The 23,067-nt window shown below is 38.1% G+C and overlaps 1 protein-coding gene across 1 annotated transcript in view; it reads right to left on the bottom strand.

Moving 5' to 3' along the window:
• Positions 1-4,426: 4,426 nt before the first annotated feature.
• The window catches only part of sstr3 (somatostatin receptor 3), a 52,753-nt gene continuing 34,112 nt past the window's right edge, over positions 4,427-23,067 (bottom strand). The window contains exon 2 of the mRNA XM_022671589.2: positions 4,427-9,382. Coding sequence (XP_022527310.1) covers positions 7,913-9,325 — 1,413 coding nt within the window. The 5' untranslated portion in view covers positions 9,326-9,382 and the 3' untranslated portion in view covers positions 4,427-7,912. The remainder of the gene's footprint in view (positions 9,383-23,067) is intronic.

Below are 23,067 nucleotides of genomic sequence, written 5' to 3'. Positions count from 1 at the left end.
TTACATGTCCACTTGTGCTTTTATACTTAATGATTTAAGTTATTCTTAATTAAATCTTGTATTGTTTGCTTGTGTTTCTAATGCTCTTACTACTTAATTTTTATTGATTTGTTTATAAAGTTCCTCATATTTAGCTATTTCTGATGAAATACTTGATTTTAATTGTCATCTAAATTTATATTTCAGTCCTTTAAGTTGTAAATGTTTGGCTGTACTGAAAATGAGGGTTACCCTCAGTGTATTATTGTTTTATTAGTGAAAATAAAGGTTGACTGCTTGATTGATTGATTGACTTGACAAAGAATGATCACAGTTGGCCCAAGCTTAACCTACTGGTCTGCTTGTGGATTTGCTACGCATGCTGTTGAGCAGATCTTATTAAGGTGGAGGGTCATTCTTAGCTCAGCACTGACTCTGAGATGGTAGTGTGTGGTGGTGCTTCCAGGTATATTGGTGGTATAAAGCAGAACTGTGGGCTCTGTTGAAGATTTATGTTCGTGCTTAACCTTCCTTTGATTCAGTCTAAAGCTTGTTTTGTCTCAGAGGAGTATTTGTCTTCAGTTTTCTTTTATCGTGTTCCCGGATAGCTGGTTAGAAAACAGAGGGGGGAGAGAAAACAAGGAAAAGATCGAGAGCAAGAGAGAAAGTGAGAGAGAGAGAGAGAGAACTGGAGAGAGTGAGAATCATCCAGAAGCTGCAATCCCTGCATTCTGCCCTCATTAACGCTGTGAATTGTGATATGATTAGGCAGTGATTTGACCCATTGTTTGACCCATTTTACTGTACAAAAGAAAATCAATCAATCAATTGAAAAGCATGAGGACTATTGTCACTAATCCAGGCCGGGTTCACCAGTGTGGCCAGTTAAAACTGGTGGAGCTGTCATTGTTCACTAATTGGCTCTCAGTGTCAGTAACTTGCTTGGTCCGCTGTGTGCAGACAGGCTGAGGAAACAGGCGCTTGCATTATTATAAAAATGCTGAAGTTCCAAAAATAGCAGGCAAGACCATAAAGAGGGTTTCACTGTGTCAAGTCTTATAGCTTAATTGCCTGAAGCTCCAGAGTGAGGGCGTGCATTTACTTGTGAGAAAATCTATGAAACCTTATCTCTATTAATAGGATAAGATGTCTGCTATTCAGGCAATCACTATTAATACTCACATATGCTTTAACTGTAGACACTGAGGCCATTGAACTATAAGTGGCCTGAACTCCTTAAGTAAGTGTAAAAGTAATGTAAAATGAAAATAAATGCCATTAACCCTTGTGTGGTGTTCATATTTTTGTTACTCGTTTACTTTGTTACTTGTATTTAATTCAGCAAAATTAAGCAATTTTACATTAAAATGCTTTACACATGCTCGCTTCACCTAAATTGCAAGCAGTATAAACAGCTTACATGGTTAATATTTGCCCTTTACCTTTCTTATGTTACATTTCTTTTAAAAAAGTGCTACTCTTTTTTTTATTAGTATTTTAATAAAATGTAAAAGAAAATGAATTAAACTCAAGATATGAGTAGAAAATTTGTTTAGTTTCAAATTTACAAATGAAGCAATGTTTATTAGCCCTTGGCCAAACATACTGTATGTAATATAAATGTGTGTGTGTGTGTGTGTGTGGGGGGGGGGGGGGGGGTGTACAGTGTGTGTTTATCGAAAATGTGTTTTGATATATGTTTTTCACAAAAAATGAGCCAATGCCAATGAGTTTGAGTTAGAAACAATATTTTTTTAGTATCATTTGATGAAAAATGAAAACGGGTCCCACAGACCCGAACACCACACAAGGGTTAAAAATGCAGAATCATGCATTTTTGAGAATATGTCCTCTTGTTATAAATAATAATTTCCTAATGGCTCTGAAAAACACAGGCAATTCTCTGTTTCAACATTAAAGGCAGGTTCAGGTGATTCACAGGGTCCTGAGAAAAGTGCTTGATGGATGCCTGAGCAATTAAACCTGTTTATTTTTCATTTATTTTTAGACATATTCGTTTATTATGTCTATTTGATATATTCCTCTGTGTGCGGGCCTGCATAACCATCATAATTCATTTTATTTTAGCACAATTTTTGCAGAGTAAACAGCACCTTTGTTTCCCATTTGGGCAAATACATCCACTTACTGAAGAAATGTACGTGTGTAGAAATGTATTTTGTTCGTCAGAACATCAGGAATTAGATTGAAATCACAAACGCTGCTGGTAAACAGTCACAAAATATTTATTTCACTCATTTTTTTTTTTTTTATGAAATATAGAAATCTAGAATTTGGTACCTGCCCCCTCTTCCCACATACATATATAATTGAAGAGCTGAAAAGACTCAAAAGACTGAATTTAGCAGAATAAATGTGCTTCAAACTTTGAAAAAATAAAGTTCTTTGAGAGATGACAAAGAAGGACAGCCTCTTGGTTCCATACAGAGCTATGTTCATATGTCAGTGTAAATGTGAACAACCAAGAAATTATTATTGTTATTTTTTTTTTTTATCATTTTAAAAGGTTATTTACACTCATATGTACATATCTAACACACATATCAAATGTGTCTCATTTAGCAATGTTTTTCTAAATAATGTTCTTTTACTTTGTTTCTTAATTTTATCACATTTTCTCTACAGTTTGGATGGCAAATTACTTAATTACTATTTTCGATTACCAAAGAGCACCATCTACCCAACCAAAGAGAGCATGGCAAATTGTACTCTCTCGGACTCTGGCTGCTGATGGCAACCAGCATAACTTGTTAATTGAACTAGCAAGCCTTGGTGAGAGCACTTTATAGTCTGCTAATAATGTTCTTTAATGTGTTCTATGGGTCATATCATCCTCATAGCTTGGATAAATCCGAAGTAAGGAAACATTGAGTGTGTATACACGCATTCAATATTCCAATATTTTATTTCTTCAGTTATTTGATTATTTAATGGTCATGTCAACAACATAATTCAATTGACTTGATTTTACTTAATAAAGGCCAAGAAATCTGATAAAGATTTTAGATCAGTAATCAGATTTCTCAGCACATGTATACTTTACTCTGATTTCTTTCAGTTTTCTCAGTCTAAACGAAAAAGCAAACAAAACTGAAAAAGGATAGAAGCTTGTTCTATCTTGTGGAGCAGTGGAGACTGGGGTAAATGCAAATAAAACAAAGATCCATACTTGCCAGTAAAGTGGGCTTATGTGAAAGCTGGTTAAATTTACAAGTGGATCAGATTGTGACTGGCAAATTCACAAAACTTCAGCCTTTTCCAGTATCTGATACCCCAAGTACATGATTGGATTACTGACAAAATGTCAGAATCTTCGTAAATATGTGTGCAGATGAGTGTAAGAAAATATCAATATACTGTATCATAGAATCACTATGTTATATTTTGAAATACTGAATTAATTCTTAGCATGACTGATTATTTATGGATAGTGTACATGTAAAGATAGTTAGCAGTGCTGTACTTTGTCCTTAGCCTGTAGACTCTTCTACTCAATTGTAAGCGAATTTTATACTGACAGTTTTTCCTTAAATTAGAACTTTTTTTTAAATCACAATAAATTGCCCTGCTTACTGTAATTATATCATAATACACTAGTAACCCTTGTATAGGCTCTATGCATGTCTGTCTTCTGGGCTTTGATATACCAGCACAGGGGTGTCCAAACTGCGGCTCGTTTCCTTTTTTGGAGCGGCCCGCGGGCCGTAGTTTGGACACCCGCTAGGTGTCAGAAATGGGCCAAAAAGTCGGAGAGGGTGCGCATTTCTAGCGCAGAAAAACGGGCCAAAGAGTCTAAAAGTTTCCGTAATTAAGGAGTTTTATATTAAGAGACATCATGAAATTAAACATCAATTTGAAAAATCTTAGTTTACACAACACTGTCAAAGATAAAGATAGTTAGTCAAGTAAAATGGTGTGTAAATGAATTAATCAGGAAAAAACTATTATTTTTAGTGGTATATTTTTATAGTGGTATATTTTATTATTTGTTTTATTACGGAGTGCGGCCCGTGACTTCAAATATATTCAACTTCAAAAAAGTTTGGACACCCCTGTACCAGCAGAATAACCTCTGATTTTTATACACTGTTAGTTAATGCAAGGGCCATCTGTCGTAAGGCATCAGACACAACATTGAAAGGTACCAGCTACCTGTAGAAACAAGGGGGTGATTTTATGGAATGGCTGATGCTGATACTGTACATATGGAGCTGATTTTAATGTTGTGACTGATCGTGTTTAGCATATGAACAAAATCTTATGCAAAGTAAATAATGACAACAGAGAGCTACATGTTTCATTAGACTTTGTGAATCTTTAAATACACAGCCCTGTGCACAATTGGGTTCTTTTCATGAGAAGTTAGTGACTGAGGCCCATTGTTCTTAATGGACCCAAAGTGGTTATTCTATCGCATTGCTCAAAGAACCGTTTGAAGCACCTTTATTGTTCAAAGTAGCAGAGAAAATCACAGTCTTTTAGAAGAGCTGACCACTGTGTCTTTATCTTCTTGAAAGAGAAAGAAAAAGCAAAGCTTAAGTGGAAATGATTCCCACTGGTTAAAAAAGACAGCTGGCTGGCTGGTGGCTTACTGACACTGAGGATATAAGTGACACAAAACAAAGTCTGGACTGCTGTTCTCAGCCAACATCCATAATTCGATTTCATTTACATTAGACACCTGAGTCCGAGACGGCGCGGCTAACGTAGAACAGACACTAGCGCTGGAGACTGGAAAGAGCAGCACAAACCAAATAAAGAAACAAACAAATAAATAAACAAAGTACAAACCAAACAACCAAAAAAAAAAAAAAAAGAAAAGCTTGGTAGCCATCGAGGATATGTGGGCTTGCCATTGCATTTTCACCCTTGAGCTAATGACGTTGTTTGCACAAGGGCCCCATAGAAGTCCGTGCCAGGAGGTGGATAATGTCATGGTGTTTACCCGCAGCCCTCAGCACTGCTTGGCTTTTTGTGTAGCCGTGTCACACGTGGGCGGGTCTCCGTGGGCGGAAAGCATCCAATGAATCCACAGAAATTCATTATGATCCAGAGGCTGGTCCAGTCACACGGTCATCTGCTCAGTGCATCGCTGCCCACAGCCAGAAATGGATGCTTGTATCTGAGTCTGAGCTGGACTGTTCGATCTGTGAGTAACACCACGCTGCTGAGGAACGGATAATAATAGCAGAGAATCACAGTAAACAAGACGGGTTTTAACCAAACAGCAGTGGTAGTTCAACACCCGACGCTTTCTCACTCACACCATAGTGAAAGCTGTGAAATGTGAAATCTATCACCAGTATGGCTGTCAGCATTGTGTAACCTGTAATCATTTCGAGCCCAGTTCTGTGTCATAGCTCCTGTGTGTGTGTGTGAATGGGTAGGCGGATGGGTGATCTTACAGTATGTGTGGATCTGAATGTGCTGAAAGTGCTTTATTTACAGCTCCCTTACAAATCTAGGTCTTTATAGATCAGCTACCTAAACTGCTGGAGAATACAATGGGTTTATCTTGGGAAAGAGGCACTTAGAGCCATTGTGGTTTTAGCCAGTATGGTCTATTTTTTCTTTTCTGATCAATCTCAGAAAAGCTGGTGCTTACGTTTTTATATTATTATTAGGATTTAGAAAAGTGTCTATAGGTGTGCACCTCTCTTTTCTTAACTTTTCTTAAAAGTTAAAAGAAATAGTTGTTCTTAAAAAAAAATCAGTGAATCTTTTTTTTCTCATGAATATGCTCTTTAATATTTAATATATAAAGAAGAACCTTCAGATAAATAATAAGCAGTTTATAAGAATGGACCATAATCGGGAGCTCTGAGTAGTCCAGTGGAGTAAGATGCTGCCCCCATGTTCCAAGGATTGTTAGACAATGTTGCCTGCCATCAGCAGCCAGAGTCAGAGAGAGAGAGTAACATTGGCCTTGCTATCTCTGAATGGGTAGATGGTGCTCTCTCCCTTCATCACTCCCAAGGCGATGTTGGTCAGCCCAGACATCTGCTGGCTGATGTACAGTATTAAAGATGGGTTTCTGCGCTTTCTTCTGAGTGTACTAGCAACACAGTAATGCTAAACCAACATCACTTTAAAAAGAGACAGTGGTTGGGGGCACTACTACTAGAGCTAGGGGGAGTCCTAAAGAATGGGTTGGGTAATTTGTCTTCCAAACTGGGGAAAAGAATAGGGATGTGGATAGAACTAGAAAGAAAAAACAAATGTGCCTTATTCATCAACCATTCTAAAGAAGACATTTCTTCTTTAAAAAACCCACATACACAGATTTCACAAAAATAGTGCACTGATTTGAAATGGATTCATCCTTATAAGAGCAGATTCATGTGAACCATGAAACTTTTGTTGGATGATAATGAACTGTGAATTTACTTAATTTATCTGAATTACAACCCAATTCAAATACAATTATTAGTGTAGCTCTTGTTATTAATGTAATATATTTTGTGATTTTTCATACATACTAAAAATACTTCTAGTATTTTCCAAGCAGGATTTTCTTAATATTTGATTTTTCTTTTGCTTCATTCTAGTTCCTGTCCTAATTGTTTTTTTTGAAAGCTTAGTTTAATAAGTTGGATTTTGTTGTGGTGGTTTGGATGGCAGTGTTATTTATCCTCCTGAGTTTGGGGTGAAAGGTGGATAAGTGTCTCTGTTGGTGGAGTCGCCATGTTAAGGGACAACTGTTGCTTATTGGTGGGCCTTTTATGCTCTTTGTCTTTGTTCAAATAAAATTGCTCAATGGAACTATGGACTGGCCTTGTTACTCTCATTACTCTCAAATATCTAAGAATCCATCTGGATGGATGATGGATGGTGTATGGATCTGCATAAGAAGGTCAGTTGATAAATAGGCCCCTTTTTAGTGTTTATCTTAAGGTCCTTTTGTAAGCTTTTTTTAGGATTTATTTTTTTGTGAATCCAGGTGTTTAAGCAATAAGCTCTGAATCACAATGTAACATACGGCACCATTCATTCTTGCTGTAATTGTTTTATCAGTGACAGTTCCGCAAATTGAAACATGATTCATCAACTTCTGCAAAAGATGACTGCTTTACAGCTTTTTTCCCAGCCAGCTTGAAGGTTCCTACCTGACAGTGCACTGCAAAACATCAAGTACTGTTCACAAAAAAAGTGAAATGCACAAAAAGGTTCTTCCATCCAACACAGCACTGTGTCTGTGTTAAAGGCTGCCATAACATATTTACATGGGATACATATACATATAGAGCCACCCTTAAATAACATAAACACCAAATTGATCTATAACCTTGTGCAGATGTGCACAGATTGGCAGTAGGCGATTGACAAATGCGCTTATGTAATCCATGGCAGACAATATAACAGAGTTTTGTTTCCATAATGCCTTCTTAATGTCCTAATGTGAGGCAGTGCCCTTGAAGGAAAGCATTCTTGATTTGATTACACTTGAGTGTAACTAAAGATCAGCTTTTCTCCACTGTAACAGTATCAGGCAGGTTGGTTAGAGCCCCAAGGCAAATGTGGAGAACTGTCATGCAAGCAGATTGATGGATGCATGTATTAGATTAGATGGAATTAAAAAAAAAAAGAGCAGAACAGTCATGATATTTTCTTTACAAACTTTGAGGTGGGAACATGTGAAAAGGTAAGGCAGACAGTTGTTGAGATATACTAAGATTATAAGACAGAAAATATCATTAGTGTATGTACATTCTGGTCTTGAGAAGAGAACATATGAGAACATTTTACAATATCTGAGAAAATCTTTGAAAATCTGTTGAAATCAGAGAAAATCTGCAATTCTGACCAAGGCTCCAGTGTGGCAGTTAATGTCAGACTTAATGTCAGGGAGATAAAAATACTGTGGATTTGTTTCAAGTAACACAAGAGACAGACATTTGCAAGTAGAGTCATTTTACAAGTAGCTGATCTCAAGTGATGTGTTCTTCTCCACAGGTTCCTCTGGTAAGGGTTTTACGCTGCCATTTTTCGTGCCATTCATCAAGGCTGTGGACGGTCCATAGCCAGAACCTCTCCTGTCTGGAGTACCAGGCTCAGACATCCCTGAAGCTAACGGCCTTTCCGAGAAGAAGGTGCGAGCAGAATCGACCTGCCCGCTTCCATTTCCGTTCTGGGTGATCTTGCAGATTTCTGTCATTTCCGTCACTTCCTCCCTGTCCTCTTCCTCGTCCTCCTCTTCGTCATCTCGAACAGCCCTGCGCAGGCTCTCTCGAGGCATCAGTATCTGTTTGCGCTCTTCCTGATCCTGGCGCTCTGGAGGTTCGTGGTTTTCCACCTTTCTCGAAGAGCGACACAGTGCCTTCCTGAAACCCCGCTTGAAGTTGTCAGAGAGGAAACTATAAACAATAGGATTGGCGCAGCTGTTGGCATAAGACAGGACCACCACAAAGTAGTAGAAGCCCTGCAGGTTACTGGGTGCAGACACAATCAAGTTTACGATGTTGAGAGCATAGAACGGGAGCCAGCAGAAAACAAACACTGCCACCACAATCACGACCATGCGGGTGACCTTGCGCTCTGACTTGCGCCGTTTGGTGGAAGTGGCATGGACCTTCTTGCTCGAGCTGCGGATCTTGACCACAATGAGCAGGTAACACATACAGATGACCAGTAATGGGAAGAAGAATCCCACTGTGGAGGTGTAAATAATGAATGCGGCCCGCCAGATTTCCAGAGGTTGAGGCCAGTTGATGTTGCACGTGCCTCCTTGTTCAATAACATCGGCAAAGATAAACATAGGTAAGACCACCAAGAAGGACACAGCCCATACCGATGCGTTCACTGCTTTGGCCACCTGTGGCCTTCTCCACTTGGAGGAGCGGATGGGATGCACCACAGCCAAATAACGGTCAATGCTCATCACCGTCAAACAGAAGATACTGGTGAATTGATTGATTCCGTCAACGGTCATTACCAGGCGGCACATGAAGGAGCCAAACGGCCAAGACATCATGGCATTCTGCACAGCTAGGAATGGAAGGCCTAGCATGAAAAGCTCATCAGCAATAGCCAGATTGAGGATATAGATGTTGGTGACAGATTCCGTCTTGGAATAATGTAGTACTATGTGGATAACCAGAGTGTTACCGCCCAAGCCAACAATACAGACGATGATGTAAATTAGTGAGATTAGGACTCCAGTCACTCCTGTGCCTGGCCGCCCCCCAGATGTAGTTTCATTAGAGCATTTGGATGTGTTATTAGGGCATGTGTCATTGACAATCGATTCGTTGAAAGGGAACAGCTCTGAAAGGGAGCTGTTGGCCCAAAGTTCCACTAAAGTAGAAGGGTCTGAGTTGAACTCCATCACTTCTCTGACTGTCTTCTTTCTATCTCAGGCTGGGCTCAGCTGATGGCCATTTTCCTATGAAAGAGCAAAACAGACAAGGTCATTTTTCTTTCAGTGCCCCCTCACACTCAGTCACACACTCAGTCAGTCATTTTTAAAAGATCTGCATTGCCCTGCAGTCAGAACAGGCAGAGAACACATTACACTTGTCATAATGATTATACAAATTATATGGAAAAGATTTCTAAACAATACTATGACTCAGAGCTACTTGCCAGAATCACATTACAGCTAAAGGATGAATTTAGTTTTTTCTGAGAAACCTGATTACAAAAGTGTTGCTTTTGTTGTTCAGAAAATCTGACAGGCCAATTAGGCAGACGTTCAAAGGCAGAGATGTGAGTGATGAGAATGACAAAACGTGCAATTAGAAGATGTCATTACACTGTGCAAATGCAGACATGGAAAAACCAACAGAGGCCATGAGAAGAGAGAAACAACACAGATGAGAAGAAGGGGGCTGTGGGAGGTAGAGGGGCATCGAAGGTTAGATGGAAATAGTAATTCAGAAAACATAATTAAATGATAACGGGGTAAGAAATAAAAGGTCCAAGCCAAGCACCGTGGCAGCGGTCATGAGTCACACAGGAAACAATTAGGCGAGATGGAGGGGAAGTGAGTAGGGCTGCTTTGGGACAGGCAGGCCCTAGGAGTGTGTGTTTGGCCAACACTGTGTATCTATTGGATCCTCAGACAGTTTAAACATTGTGATTTCCCACATGCCGTGGCTAATAATTGACCACACACACTGGAGATGTGAACAAGGTACGGAGATGTTAATAGCCGTGTAATGGGTCTTTATACATGCATGTGTGTGAAGTGGATATTTTAGATGGAGCTTGGCTCCTTCACTTCATGTGTAAGTGTCCTTCAGTGGCCGAGACTATGAGTGTGCCATGAGTATGAATGCAAATGGCAGCAGGCAAAGCAATACTTCTTTATGTGTTCTTTCTGTTCTCTGGTCAGAATGGCCTGCTAATGTCTGCATGTAATGTTTACACCTGTATACACCACATCTGTTTCTGTCCTGTTCTATCAGCTTTCACTTCCTTTCCATGTCCAATTATGGCAATAAAGGAGTCTATTAACAATGCTGGACTTAAAGGCACCAAGATGTGGCTGGTAAATGAAGTCAGCCTTTTTAGTTTTGCTTTGATACTACAAAGCTGATGCAGACTAATGTAATCTTGTAATGGATTTGGTTTGTCCATTTCAGTAGATAACAGCATGTTATTCATTCAATAGCTTGACTCAAATATAGATGTCTTAAGGCAATTTCATGGAGTCCAAACCGAAGTACAAAACAAGTTTCACTGTGTTTGTTATATTGTGTATATTTCCTATGGTCTATTTTGATTTCACACTGTATTTTACAAACGTATTTATGAACTTTTTCCTTTTACATTACACTGATTGGTCTGTAGAGGGTTGTAGATCTAATGTTGATATGCTGCCCATGTGGTGAGTTGCCTTTCCAGGGGTTTTCCAGGTGGATTGCTTTTATTTGTTTTTAAATAAGGGATAATCTACAGTTACAGTTGCAATCACCACTGTAACCTGTTGCACTCATATTGCTGCGTGATGCAAAAGCGTATTTAAGCACAACACTGTGACTTTTTCTTTTTCTATAGTTTAGTGGGTTTAAATGATAGCCTGCCTTAACTTCTTTTAATTGGTCTGAAACCCCAAACCATCTACAAAAGTTTTTTTTTTTTCACTACAAACAAACAGGACCATGATTCCTATGATCCAAGATGAAACATATTTTTTTCAGCTAGACCGAATGTTGGGCATTTGGCCTTATTCCTTTGCTGCTCTTTTTACGATTGATGTTTTGATTATGCTCAGACTTAACAAACTGGTGTAAAAGCATCCTAACCCCACATTCAGATGGACTGGTTGGTCCATCATAAATAGCTTATACATGCTCACCTTACAATTAACCTTCCACTGAATATTTATTAAATACAACTGAACTGGTAAAAAAGTAGAAAAGTTAAGTAGCATAAACCCAACCCTAAATTTACTCTAAACTCTGTAAGGTTTAGCCTAATGTTAAGGTTAGGGTGATGGTTAGGTGCAGGGTTATATATATAAAAAAGAATAATTTACATTTAGCTTAGGGTTCAGTTGTATTTAATACCTATCTTAATTCATTTATTCTCCTAAACATATTTTTCTGTACATTTACAAATACTGTGGTATGTGCATTAAATATTGAGCCTATTAGAATTGCCAAGCATTGTATTCTGTTATTTCTTGCTTTTATTAAGTCAGCATCCCAACCTTTTTTGAAAAAAGGAGGTTGTATAAGAACAAGTGAAATATAAATATGAAATATGTTGTTTATGAAAACAGTATTTTCTCCAGGCACTGGTCATTTCCTCCATGCTGCCTAGCCACAAGAAACAATCATACTTTTTGAGTAATGGCTGCATCGTTATTGAGCCAGCGGGATAGTTAGCTGTGCATCATTAACAATCCTGTTTTTTTGCTACATTTGAGTGTGTGTGTGTGTGTCTTGTGCACGAAAGTCAAAAAGAGGCATCCACTGTGCAGATGGTATTTTTAACATCTCTCACAAAAAATGATTACATTTAATTCACTCTATACGACCAAAATATAAGTGTGTAATTCTTCGTGTCATTTCATCAGATCTCTCAATGCTGGCTGGAGGGCTTCAACATTCCTTGTGGAGGTTTGGTGCAGCAGTTTCATCTGAATATCTACAGTTTTACAGGTCATAGGAAGAAGAGAACAATGCAAGACCTAGTTTATGAGGCAAAGCAAAGAAGCTCTGAAAGAAAGACAAGTCATGGGGATAAAGGGATTCTTGAACAGGCTGCAGGGAGCATTAGGAAGACGTTCCATTCGCTGTTCCACCAATCTGAGAAAAGGTGGTTCCTGGAAGAAATGCTGAGCAAGTATCTGTACCTGTGCTAATATTCATGACCACTGCTTAATGTTGTTTTAATGTCTTAAAGAACGTTTCTTCACAACAAGCCTCAAACATGGCTAGAATTAAGTCTCAGTAGCTAGGTAGCTAGCTAGTTAGCTTGGCCTCCACATGGCTGGGCACGTGCTTGTAACCTCAGTCTGGCACAGTTTTGCTCAAATATTTCCAGTTACAGCCGAAATCACGCTTTAGTCCCCAAAAACACTCTTATTTACCTTTTAAAAGGCCATTTAAATGCCAGATAAAAGGGCAGATTTTTGTTGTTTAGTTGTTTTCCATGGGTTTTTAGTGATTGGCTGACTCTAAAGTGCTGACTCAGATCTTGGTCAGTCCAGACCTCTGATGCAAGAAAGTGCATGTGTGGGGCTGGTGACCTCACAGGTCCTGCATTGTTTAATATCGCAATATACAGCTCTGGAAAAAATAAGAGACCACCTAAAAATGATGAGTTTCTTTAATTTTGCCAAATTGAAAACCTCTGGAATATAATCAAGTGGAAGATGGAGGATCACAAGCCATCAAACCAAACTGAACTGCTTGAATTTCTGCACCAGGTATGGAATACAATTAACGAAAAATAATGTGCAATGCCATTTTTTTTCCAATATTGTTCTGCACTAGCTATCACTGTGGTAAAAAAATGGAATGTAATCTCTAAAAATATAAGGGTGCTGAATTTCACTGCTCCACTGCATCATAACAGAGTGGCAGGGTCGCCCACAGAGCGCTACTAGTAGCAGCTAATGAAGCAGAGTTCATTTTTGTTGATTTTTTTATATATAATTCTTGGCTTCTTTAAGGGTTGTCCCATTTTTTAGGCAAATAATTTTAACCACTTCCCCTTCTAACTTAGTTCCAAGAGGAAGGGCACTCAAAACAAGGGGTTGGGATACAAATGGAAAACAAGATTGGGCCTAAATCTCAGGTTTGGTACAGAAATTAGATACTATACTTTTTAAGTCACAATTATTGGCATCCAAAACAGGGTATAAATGTTCTCCAAAATCTATATTCCCTACACTGGCTATAAAAAAGATATTGTCAATATTGCCCAGCATTTTTTTGACCAAAATTATTAACTTGTTGAACGACATAAGTACTTTAATTAATCAAAGCACTCACAGAGGTCCAGTAGTGGATGGAACAGTAACAAATTAAACAGCTCCTCTACCACTTTCACAATAAACATGCAAGTACTTCACTGTAGAGGCACAATTTGCTCATAAGTAGATCACTTAAACTATATGATTATTACAACAAAACAAATATGAGGAAGACAATGACGAAGATGGCCCAGCAGATGATTCCACTGCTGCTCAGGCTGATCCTCTTCATGACCATGCGGAAACATCATATAAAAGCATCCTCTTGGCCTTAAAAATGTGATAAAAGTTTTCTGTATTGGGGTGGTGACCACAGCTCACGAATGGAACAGTTTAACACTAACCAGACAAATAAAAACTAGACTCTAGTACAGGGGTGTCCAAACTACGGCCCGCGGGCCATTTGCGGCCCGTTTCCTTTTTTGGAGCGGCCCGCGAGGTATTTTAGAAATAGAATGAAAGTTGGCCCGCTGTTAAGCAGGTTTTTATAATGTGAGATTCAAATTTTGAAAGCTAGGTGTCAGAAACGGGGCAAAAGAGTCTTAAAGCAGAGAGCGTGTGCATTTCTAGTGCAGAAAAACAGGGCAAAAGAGTCTAAAAGCGGAGAGAGTGCGCATTTCTAGCGCAGAAAATCGAGCCAAAGAGTCTAAAAGCGGAGAGGGTGCGCATTTCTAGCGCAGAAAAACGGGGCCAAAGAGTCTAAAAGCTGCCGTAATTAAGAAGTTTAATATTAAGAGACATCATGAAATTAAACATCAATTTGAAAAATCTTAGTTTACACAACACTGTCAAAGATAACGATAGTAAGTCAAGTAAAATGGTGTTTAAATGAAATAATCAGGAAAAATATATTATTTAAGGTGGTATATTTTATTATTTGTTTTATTACGGAGTGTGGCCCGTGACTTCAAATATATTTCTCCTTCTGGCCCCCAACAAAAAAAGCTTGGACACCCCTGCACTAGGCGATATAGGTATATTCTTGGTGATATGACAAAGCACTAAAAAAATATTTCATTCATTTCAAAAATATACAACAAAGTAAATAATAAAAAAATATTTAGTAGAAACAAAAAAAAAACCTTTTGCTTATTTTGTAAGTTAGCAAGACTGTGATTTTGAGCTTATAAAAATGCATTTAATTAATTCATTAATTTAATACATCTCATAATCCATTAACAATTTGGTCAGAATTCTCCTAGTTTACCAAGGAGCACAAGAACTATGTAACTTGCGAAGGTTTTCCAGTAATGCTCCTACTTTTAAAAATGTTTCTCAGGTATAAGGTTACAAAGTTCTTAGACTTTAGACTTTTTGGGGAAAGGCACCCCAGAATATTTAGTGCATACAAACCATATTAAAAATAGCCAAAATATGCAAAATAAACTAATTTTAAGACAGAGTACCACAGAATACCACTTATGTATATGTTGTATGTCCTCCTATTGGGCCTAGAGCCTGTAACAAAGTTTATATATATATATATATAATCATAATGTGACTTTTTAAATGATTCAAGGTAAGTCATCTTGGAGGCAGATTGCAATAGCAAAACATGAAGATAGCTGGCCTTTCTGAGGACACAGAGCAAAACAATCCCACCTGATTCACCATCTTCAAACTCGCTGCCTACAGCGGTTGGCTAAAGCAGTTCTCCCTAGGGTTTCACCTGGACAGAGCTAACCACAGCAGCCCTCTTTCAAACACGGAGCTGCGGGTCAGGATTGCTAAGATACATCATGACCCAGTTAAAGGTTGATATACTATGCCTCTCACACATGTAGAACCGGCTCAATTTAATGGAGATTGCATCAGTATCTCAGTATATCAATTCTCCAGCTTTCCCTCCTAGCTACCTGAACCTTCTGAACTGTAAAGCCAACACAAACATCTCAGCGGGGCAGGAGAGAAGATAAAGGCTGGGGGGAATAAAGCTTGGTTTCTTCTACTCAGCATGTTTCATCCTTATATAAGATATTCATTCTCACCCCAGAGTGAAGCTGTCCATTTCTTTACAGAGTTAGTGTGTAACACATGCAACCCAACATGTCTTGATATTGGGGGATAGTTCTGGCAATGTCCCTTGGCCATGGCATAACATCTATGTCTTCAAGACAAGCTCTTAAGATGTCAGCAGTATGTGGTCGAGGATTGTCCTGTTGAAAGAGCACACCAGAGTGTGCGTTTAGAAAGTTAGAGCCACTGGTTGCAGCACCTCATTAATGTAACACTGGTCAGTCAATGTACCTGTAATGAAGATCTAATTCAGCCCCACATCACAGATCATGAAGACTGTAACCAATAAATCCCTGTGTGGAGGCACTGTGGTTTTTAGATGCCACTGTCATTGCAGGGACTTTGACAATCCAACATTACAATAATAATTTCCTGCAACCAGTGGCTCTGTTTGTGGAATTTAAAAGTTTTAATATTTAATTTACTCTTAAAACAGAGATTAAACACAAACCTACATAAAGTCCTAGTCGTGTTCATAAATAAATGCATTTTATACTATTTACAACAACACCCCCAATACTACTATTACTGTTACTATTACTACTAATAATAAAATTTATAATAAGATAATTGAATAATGAAGCACATTTTTAGCCTCTCTTTTATTCTGCTCTTGAGCTGATTTTTTAGCACGGCTCAACTTCTTTGCAGTTGATTTACTTGTTAATGACCTAGTGGAAAGTGGCTGATCTGTAATAGCTTTGAGATCTATTTCAATCCATTTCCAGATTCATCTGCATCCACTACCTTCTTTCTAAAGGCTTCAGTGAGCTTCCAGCTGTCTTTCAACCAAACAACTTAGAGACTTAGAGCTATACTTAAAATCAAGTCTGATTCACATACTGTAGCACTGTAGATCTGACTGTTACTACTACATTTTTCTGATGACACAGATGTGCGACATCACTTGTAGGGATGTCCCAATCACATTTTTTTGCCCCCAAGTCTGAGTAATTTGATTGTGAGTATCTGTCGAGACCGTGTTCTGATCTGATACTTTGGGAATGCAATAAAAAAAAATGAAAGAGCACATCCAAGTTGTCCCTTAAGTTTAAGCCTAAAATTAATATTGAACTAAATAACAATAATAGTAAAAATATATATATATTACTAAACAAGTACTAAATTACCATAGAAAAGATTTCCAAGTTTCCAGATTTTTTAATACACATCTTATTTAAAAAAACTAAAAACAAAAAAATGACGCACAACAACTATTCTGTGATGAATCATTTTTAAATAAGTGTAGTTATGTTTTTTTGGGTTCAGTGTAGTGTGCTTTAGGCCTGGCAGACTAGATTCAGAATCAGCTTTTTTGCTGTATTATAATAAAGTACATTTTTGATGCTTTTCAAATTACAATATTGTAATGTGTTGAGTAACTGAGTTTAAGTGAGTCTTAATGGAGGAAATAAATGCTAGTGTAGTTGCATATATTGCCTTTTTTCATATTCCAGTTTGGAAAGAGGAAACGGTGTGTGTGTGTGTGTAAGAGAGAATGTAAGTGGGTAAGAGAGAGTCTACAGCATGGTGAAGCTGTGTTGACAGATTTGGAGGAGAACGAAGAATTGAGGAAAGTAGCGGGCACCCTTTCAGTAGATCCTTCGATCTGGTAAAAATCCTCCCCTGGACAGTTACTAACAAAACCATCAAAAAATCAGCTCCTTTGATTTGAGAAAAAAAAATTATATATGAGCATATGTTCCAAAGATTTTGCCTATATATTACATATATACCGCCTGAAACACATATCCGGAGGATTGTTCAGAAGCTCTCTGTGACTAGTCAGAGAGCTCATTTGCATATTGAGGTGTACTGCAATTTTAGTACTGCCAAAGCCAGCAACATCTTAATAGCGATTCGCAAACAATACATCATGCCCCGCTGGTAAAAATGAAAAAAGATTCCTTCTTGCAGATGGAGGTCAGCTTCATTTGAATAAAGGCCAACTCTAATCAGTTTCCATCTCAGGCAGTGCCACATGGGAACCACTTCTCCATGCAGCAGACAGGCTGGATTCAGAGTGAGTCCCCAAATCACGCCATGCTGCCAGCACTGTGACCACACCAATAAACGTCCTGATCTTTTCTGACAAAGCCTACAGACAAATTTTACAATTAATTATGAACATCCAGTTATATTATTTATCTGTAACTGCACTTCAGACAATGATAAAAATGATAAAAGAACAGTAAAAATATAAATTTGTTTTATTTCAGGCAAGACTGTATTCAAATTAAAATCATAAAAAAAAAGAAATATGCTGTTAGGGATGTCCACGATCTATATCTAAAAACCTTTAATTTATATTATTTATCCGATGTGCATTATGCATGCATTTTGTAAAGAGCAGTAAAGCCACTCTGCTGAAGTGAAGAGTTATAAAGGACCGCGGTTAGCCACTAGTGCTAATGCTGCTGCACCTATCTATAGTATATATCTAAGCTTACTGTAAATACATTATGAATTATAGTTTTGTTTACTCAGCTTAGCTTTACTTATCTTAGTTACCCCCCCCCCCCCACCCCCACCCAGTGGCGAGACCTGCTTTGTTAGAAGGAAAACATGGCAACACCCCTGTTTCTTGCTAGTGTCACATAATGCACCTTATTATCCTGTGCCCCTTATCTATAAAATAGAGCAGAAAATAAACGTTCACTGATAGTGCACCTTATAATCTGGTGTGCTTTATAGTCCGTAAAATACGGTACTAAAGATACTGCTTTATTACTCCATATGGTGGATGAATAGGGTAAAAATGCGGTGAAGAATATTGGTTGTTAAATTGTGTAAAATTGACACCAATAAATCCATAATTTCTGGTATTTGAATATTCAGGAGTATTTTATCTTCTTCAAAAACAGTGAAGTATCGTAAGGCAATTGTCTTGCAATGTACTGAGTATCACAGAATCACAGGATTGTGATATCATCATTATCTAGGGACAATCAATATTATTTACCGCAGGTTTACTATAGTCATTTGATTAGCACCACCACAAGGAGCAAGAGCAGAGCACCTATGTGTCAACGAAAGTATTTGACGTCATGCATCAATACAATACGATCCGACTGAAACCATACAATATATTGCAATAGCGATGATGATAATGATGATTAATGATCATTTATTTACTTTAACACTTGTCTTTATTTATCCCTTAAATCTGTAAATCTATAGGACTGCTGTTATCTCAGAGTGTACAGAAGTTTATATCCAGACAAACAGATGGGTTTCAGCTAACAACAAATCTCCACAGAACTGAGCCCACCTGAACACAGTGTACTTTCTTTTTGATCTTATTACACTAAGAATTCCTCTGATGTCTTAAGTGGCGGAGACTTTAATTGATTCAGGTCTTATATCTTCTGGCTTGATTGAATTGGGATGCAATTTTTTTGTTGTGCAGGTTGCAGCAGCCCTTCGCATGCTTTCGATTTGTCATTATTCGTCACCTGCCATCAACATCTTCCTCTATCTCGGCTCTCCTGCCCTTTGATATGAGGTCCTCTTTGATGCTGGTTTGACCCTACGAGAGGCTGCTTCTTTAGTGTGCTTTTTTCAAGTGCTATCTTGTCTGGCAGGTCTGCACCGATGTCCTCTTACACACAGGCTGAACTACGGTCAAGCTATAGAAAAGAAACTAAGCTCTTTTTTGTTAAGACTCGGCTGTGTGGATATCAGTTTTTTTCTTCCTTGTAATAAGCAGTCTGGATGAAGCACATAAATTAAGCCCTCTAATCAATGCATCAAGAGTATTATGAATATTCTCTGCAGTGTATAATTTAGTATGGGCTCAGAGGAAAATCCCTGTTTAGTATTGTTATTATTATTATTATTAGTAGTAGTAGTAGTATTATTGTAGTAGTAGTGTTGCATTGGATACACCCTTCACAAAATTATAAGGCATGTTGATTGTTGAACAAGTCTCAATTGACTTGTTAGGTAGGTCAAGACTTCCTAATCCCTGATTTAAATGATGCTGAAGAGAATTAATCTTAGTTATCAAATGTTTGGGCTGAAGTTTGGGGCAGCTTTGCTGGGAATCCATTAAGCTGAAGTCCCAACAAGTCCCACAAGGAGAGATACAGAAATAAAGGGGGAAGATGGGAAAGAGGAGGGTGTGAAGATGCTTAACATTATTGCATTGCAGAAATATGTCTCTCAAAAAAAAAGTTAAAACAAACCATTTCTATTGCATATCTTGACTTTTCTCTCTCCTACTTTTTCTATTTCCTTTTCTCTCTCACTATAAGTGTTTATATTCATGCTCATATTGATTACTTAGGTGGAGTTTGTTTCCTTTATAATTCATTTGCCTGTTGTATTTTCTGATAGGGCTGTTGAGAAGGAAGGTGGGAACCATTTATTGTTCCACAGTGTTGCTGATCCCCTATAATTCTTCCGGATTTAGACAATTTTTTTGAGATACCATTGTTTATAGGCAGTAATACATAAATAATGTTCATGTTGGCATGCTTTTTGTGGAAAAGTAAAATAAAATTTCACTGGGGATGCATTTTAATAAAAAAAAGTATAAACAGAATCAGTCAAAATATATCCAGATACTTACAAATATTTGGAAGAGGTGTATGATATGGATGAAAATGCAATATGCGATTGATATCCCTGTTGGATATCCCAGTATCAATGTGGAATTAATTTAATAAAGATTCTAAATTACTTTGAAAAAGAGTTTTCGGCACTTGGATTGTCTGCACTCATGTTTCCCAGGCTAAGAATAAGTTTGGTTTGTGTGTTGACTGTGGACCTCTGCCCTTAGTCTAGATATGTCACATGATCACTGTAGGCAGTGTGTGCAGCAACAGCTGTTGCAGTTTGAATTTGTTGATATTTAAGGCTCTATGGCAACTTAAATTACTATAAACATAAAAATACTATTAACTGTATAACCCCACTAACCAAATACAAAAAGCTGTTAAATGTTACTGCCATGTGTAAACAGGCTCACAGATATCACAGCTCTCATGCTGGCGAGAAAGGCAAAGAAAACTCAAAAGCAAATCATAAAACAGAAAACGACCTGTAGGTTGGTTTAGTTAATGCAGGACCAGAGCACCATGTTATATGGGAAACTGAGGTGTCAGAAACTGAAATGACTTACTCGCTCATTGCAGACATCTATGTCTACAGTACAAAGAACAACAGGTGGGATAACACGCACTGTGAAATGATAAAGCAGAGTTCGAACACTAACTGGAGGAGCAAGTGAAGAACAGTACATCTAGTTAACTGTTAAACATGGGCTATAGAAAGCACTGTCCAAGGTGCTGGGGAAACCGCTAACCTGTTCAGCACCGATAGTCTGGAAAGAACAGTACACCACATATTCAAGGGGGCAACAAGCTAAAAACACTCGGCAGGACTAGGGCTGGGTATCGTTTCTCCCTCTGCTAAAATCCACTTTTTTTTGTTCTTTGTGAAATACAATAGGTCTCTCTGAGTTGTATATGGATGCTGCACATAAAACCCTTCCTCAAACTCCATTGTCTGCAGTAGCTAAGAAATGAAAATTTTCAGAAAAACAATTCAGTCACAAAAAGCACCATGTCTACGTCCACTCGACAGTTGGTATTCATGGCCTCGCCCACCTTGGATCGCGACCGCCCACAGGCAGTGCTGAAACCAGGCCTATGCTGTCTTGTCAGATAGGAGATAACAGTGCTAGGAACAGCATGGCAAGTCCGTTCCTGTATTATTTGTGCAAATAACACATTAGTGTTATATGCTTTGCCCAGTAATTCAGAGCTAAGGAACAAATGGTTAGAATTTGTCTATGAAACACCACCACCGAAGTACAATTAAGATAGGTAGGTGGGTATTTTTAGAACAGTTCTGTTAACACTAGTTAAAAGTAAAAATCCACTCCAGAGTTTTGTTCTAACTGCCTGTGAGGCTCTGCTGCAGCTCAGCCAACCCCGAGGTGGATTTTTACTTTTTGGACCTGGATTACTCACCTCTGTGGGTTTACATAGGATCTCCGATGGAGTTCGCATTTAACAGAGACGCTAAGATTTGGTCAGTGGCTGAACTGCACTTAGCAGGGCATAACATGTTTTAAAGTAACATATAATGTTGCAAATAATAATAATTTTATTATTTTAACTGTTGTTAGTTTCACTGACTCACAGTGCTGTAAGCCAATCAGAAGCAATATCTTTGCATTTATGAATTTTAATGAGCAAGTGCCAAAATCCTTTTCTTTCTCCTCCCCACTCCTCTACCAGACTAAAGCACCGCTATACTAGATCACCAGAGCACTTTTTTTTTTACAATAAACAGCTCACTTGGCATCCATTAATGCTAGAGAGCACAATTAGACATTTTAAAATGAATAAAAAAACGATGGAATTAGGCCTTTTAAAAAAATCTATACCGAGACAATACAATAATTCAATTTTAATACCAATACCCAAACAATATCTTTTTCTAAACTATAACCAAAAGATACAAAATGCAATAATTATTCTCACATAACGTATTTATTTAACAGCCTGCCAGTGTAATCTCATTCTCATACTGTCACCAGGAGAGGCTTCATCTTTCTAGATCTTTCTGAGGGAGAGACAGAACGAGGGAGCGAGAGACAGCGTTAGTGAGCAAGAGAGGGACAGACAGTGCAAACGAGCGAGAGACAGCATGAGAGAGCATGAGAAAAAAGATACATAGTGAGTAAGCGAGAGACAGTGTTTATGTGTGTTTCATGTAAAGTATTGAAACCAGGCACCCAATTTTTTTAGACCTTTTGGTACTTGGTAGTTTCGAGACATTTCAATCAGTAACTTTTTGGAATCGAATTTTGATTCCCAGCCCTAGGCAGGACACGGGTGATGAGCGGACCTGACGTTACTCACCCGTGCTGCAGGCACCACCCTAAATACACCACACAAATGCCATTCCAGCATTTTTACTTCATGTTTAGATGGAGGTTGTTAGATTGTTCGGTATGTTGGTTGTTTTATTCCCTTTTTTCTCATGTTTTTTTTCTCTCACTCTCTCACTGCACAGGGGAATGACTGTAAGCCTGCCCTCCTGCCCTGAGAACCACTGCCGAACTCATGCCCCTGGCCGTGTACAGCATGTCTATAAAGCCCATTCCCATTTGAGCTTTGAGTTCATTCTATCCCTTTGTCTCTATAGCTGAACTTTCACCGACCTGACTGATTATTAAAGTTAGTCCTAGGGGTTGTTTGGGTGCGACTCAAATTGTCTATACAGTATACATATGGGGAGAATGTCATAGGACACACTTTTATTTCAGAAACAAAAGAGAAAGTGATATAGCTGAATACCCTAAAAAATGTCCAGAATATGGCCGCCATCTTGAAAGCCTCCATATTTATTTTATAAAATAAACGGGTGTCCTGCTACTTTTCACCTCATATATTTGAGACATCTTTTTATCATATGACTGTCCTACTTATCAATGCTTAGTGAGAGTGGTGTATTAACTGCATTGATTGTGCTGTGCATTTTTTGTATAGATCGTCTTCTGCAAGTAAAAAAATAACACCCCATAGTAGATAGGCCAGTCACAATACTTAAATGATTTGACTTATAACACAATATTTGAACACAACAGAAATCTTATTCTTCTTGTGTTT

This window comes from Astyanax mexicanus, chromosome 19, assembly GCF_023375975.1.
Source record: "Astyanax mexicanus isolate ESR-SI-001 chromosome 19, AstMex3_surface, whole genome shotgun sequence".
Classification (NCBI taxonomy): Eukaryota; Metazoa; Chordata; class Actinopteri; order Characiformes; family Acestrorhamphidae; genus Astyanax; species Astyanax mexicanus.
Note: the sequence above shows the minus strand (reverse complement) of the source record. Positions and strands in the feature narration are given on the sequence as shown.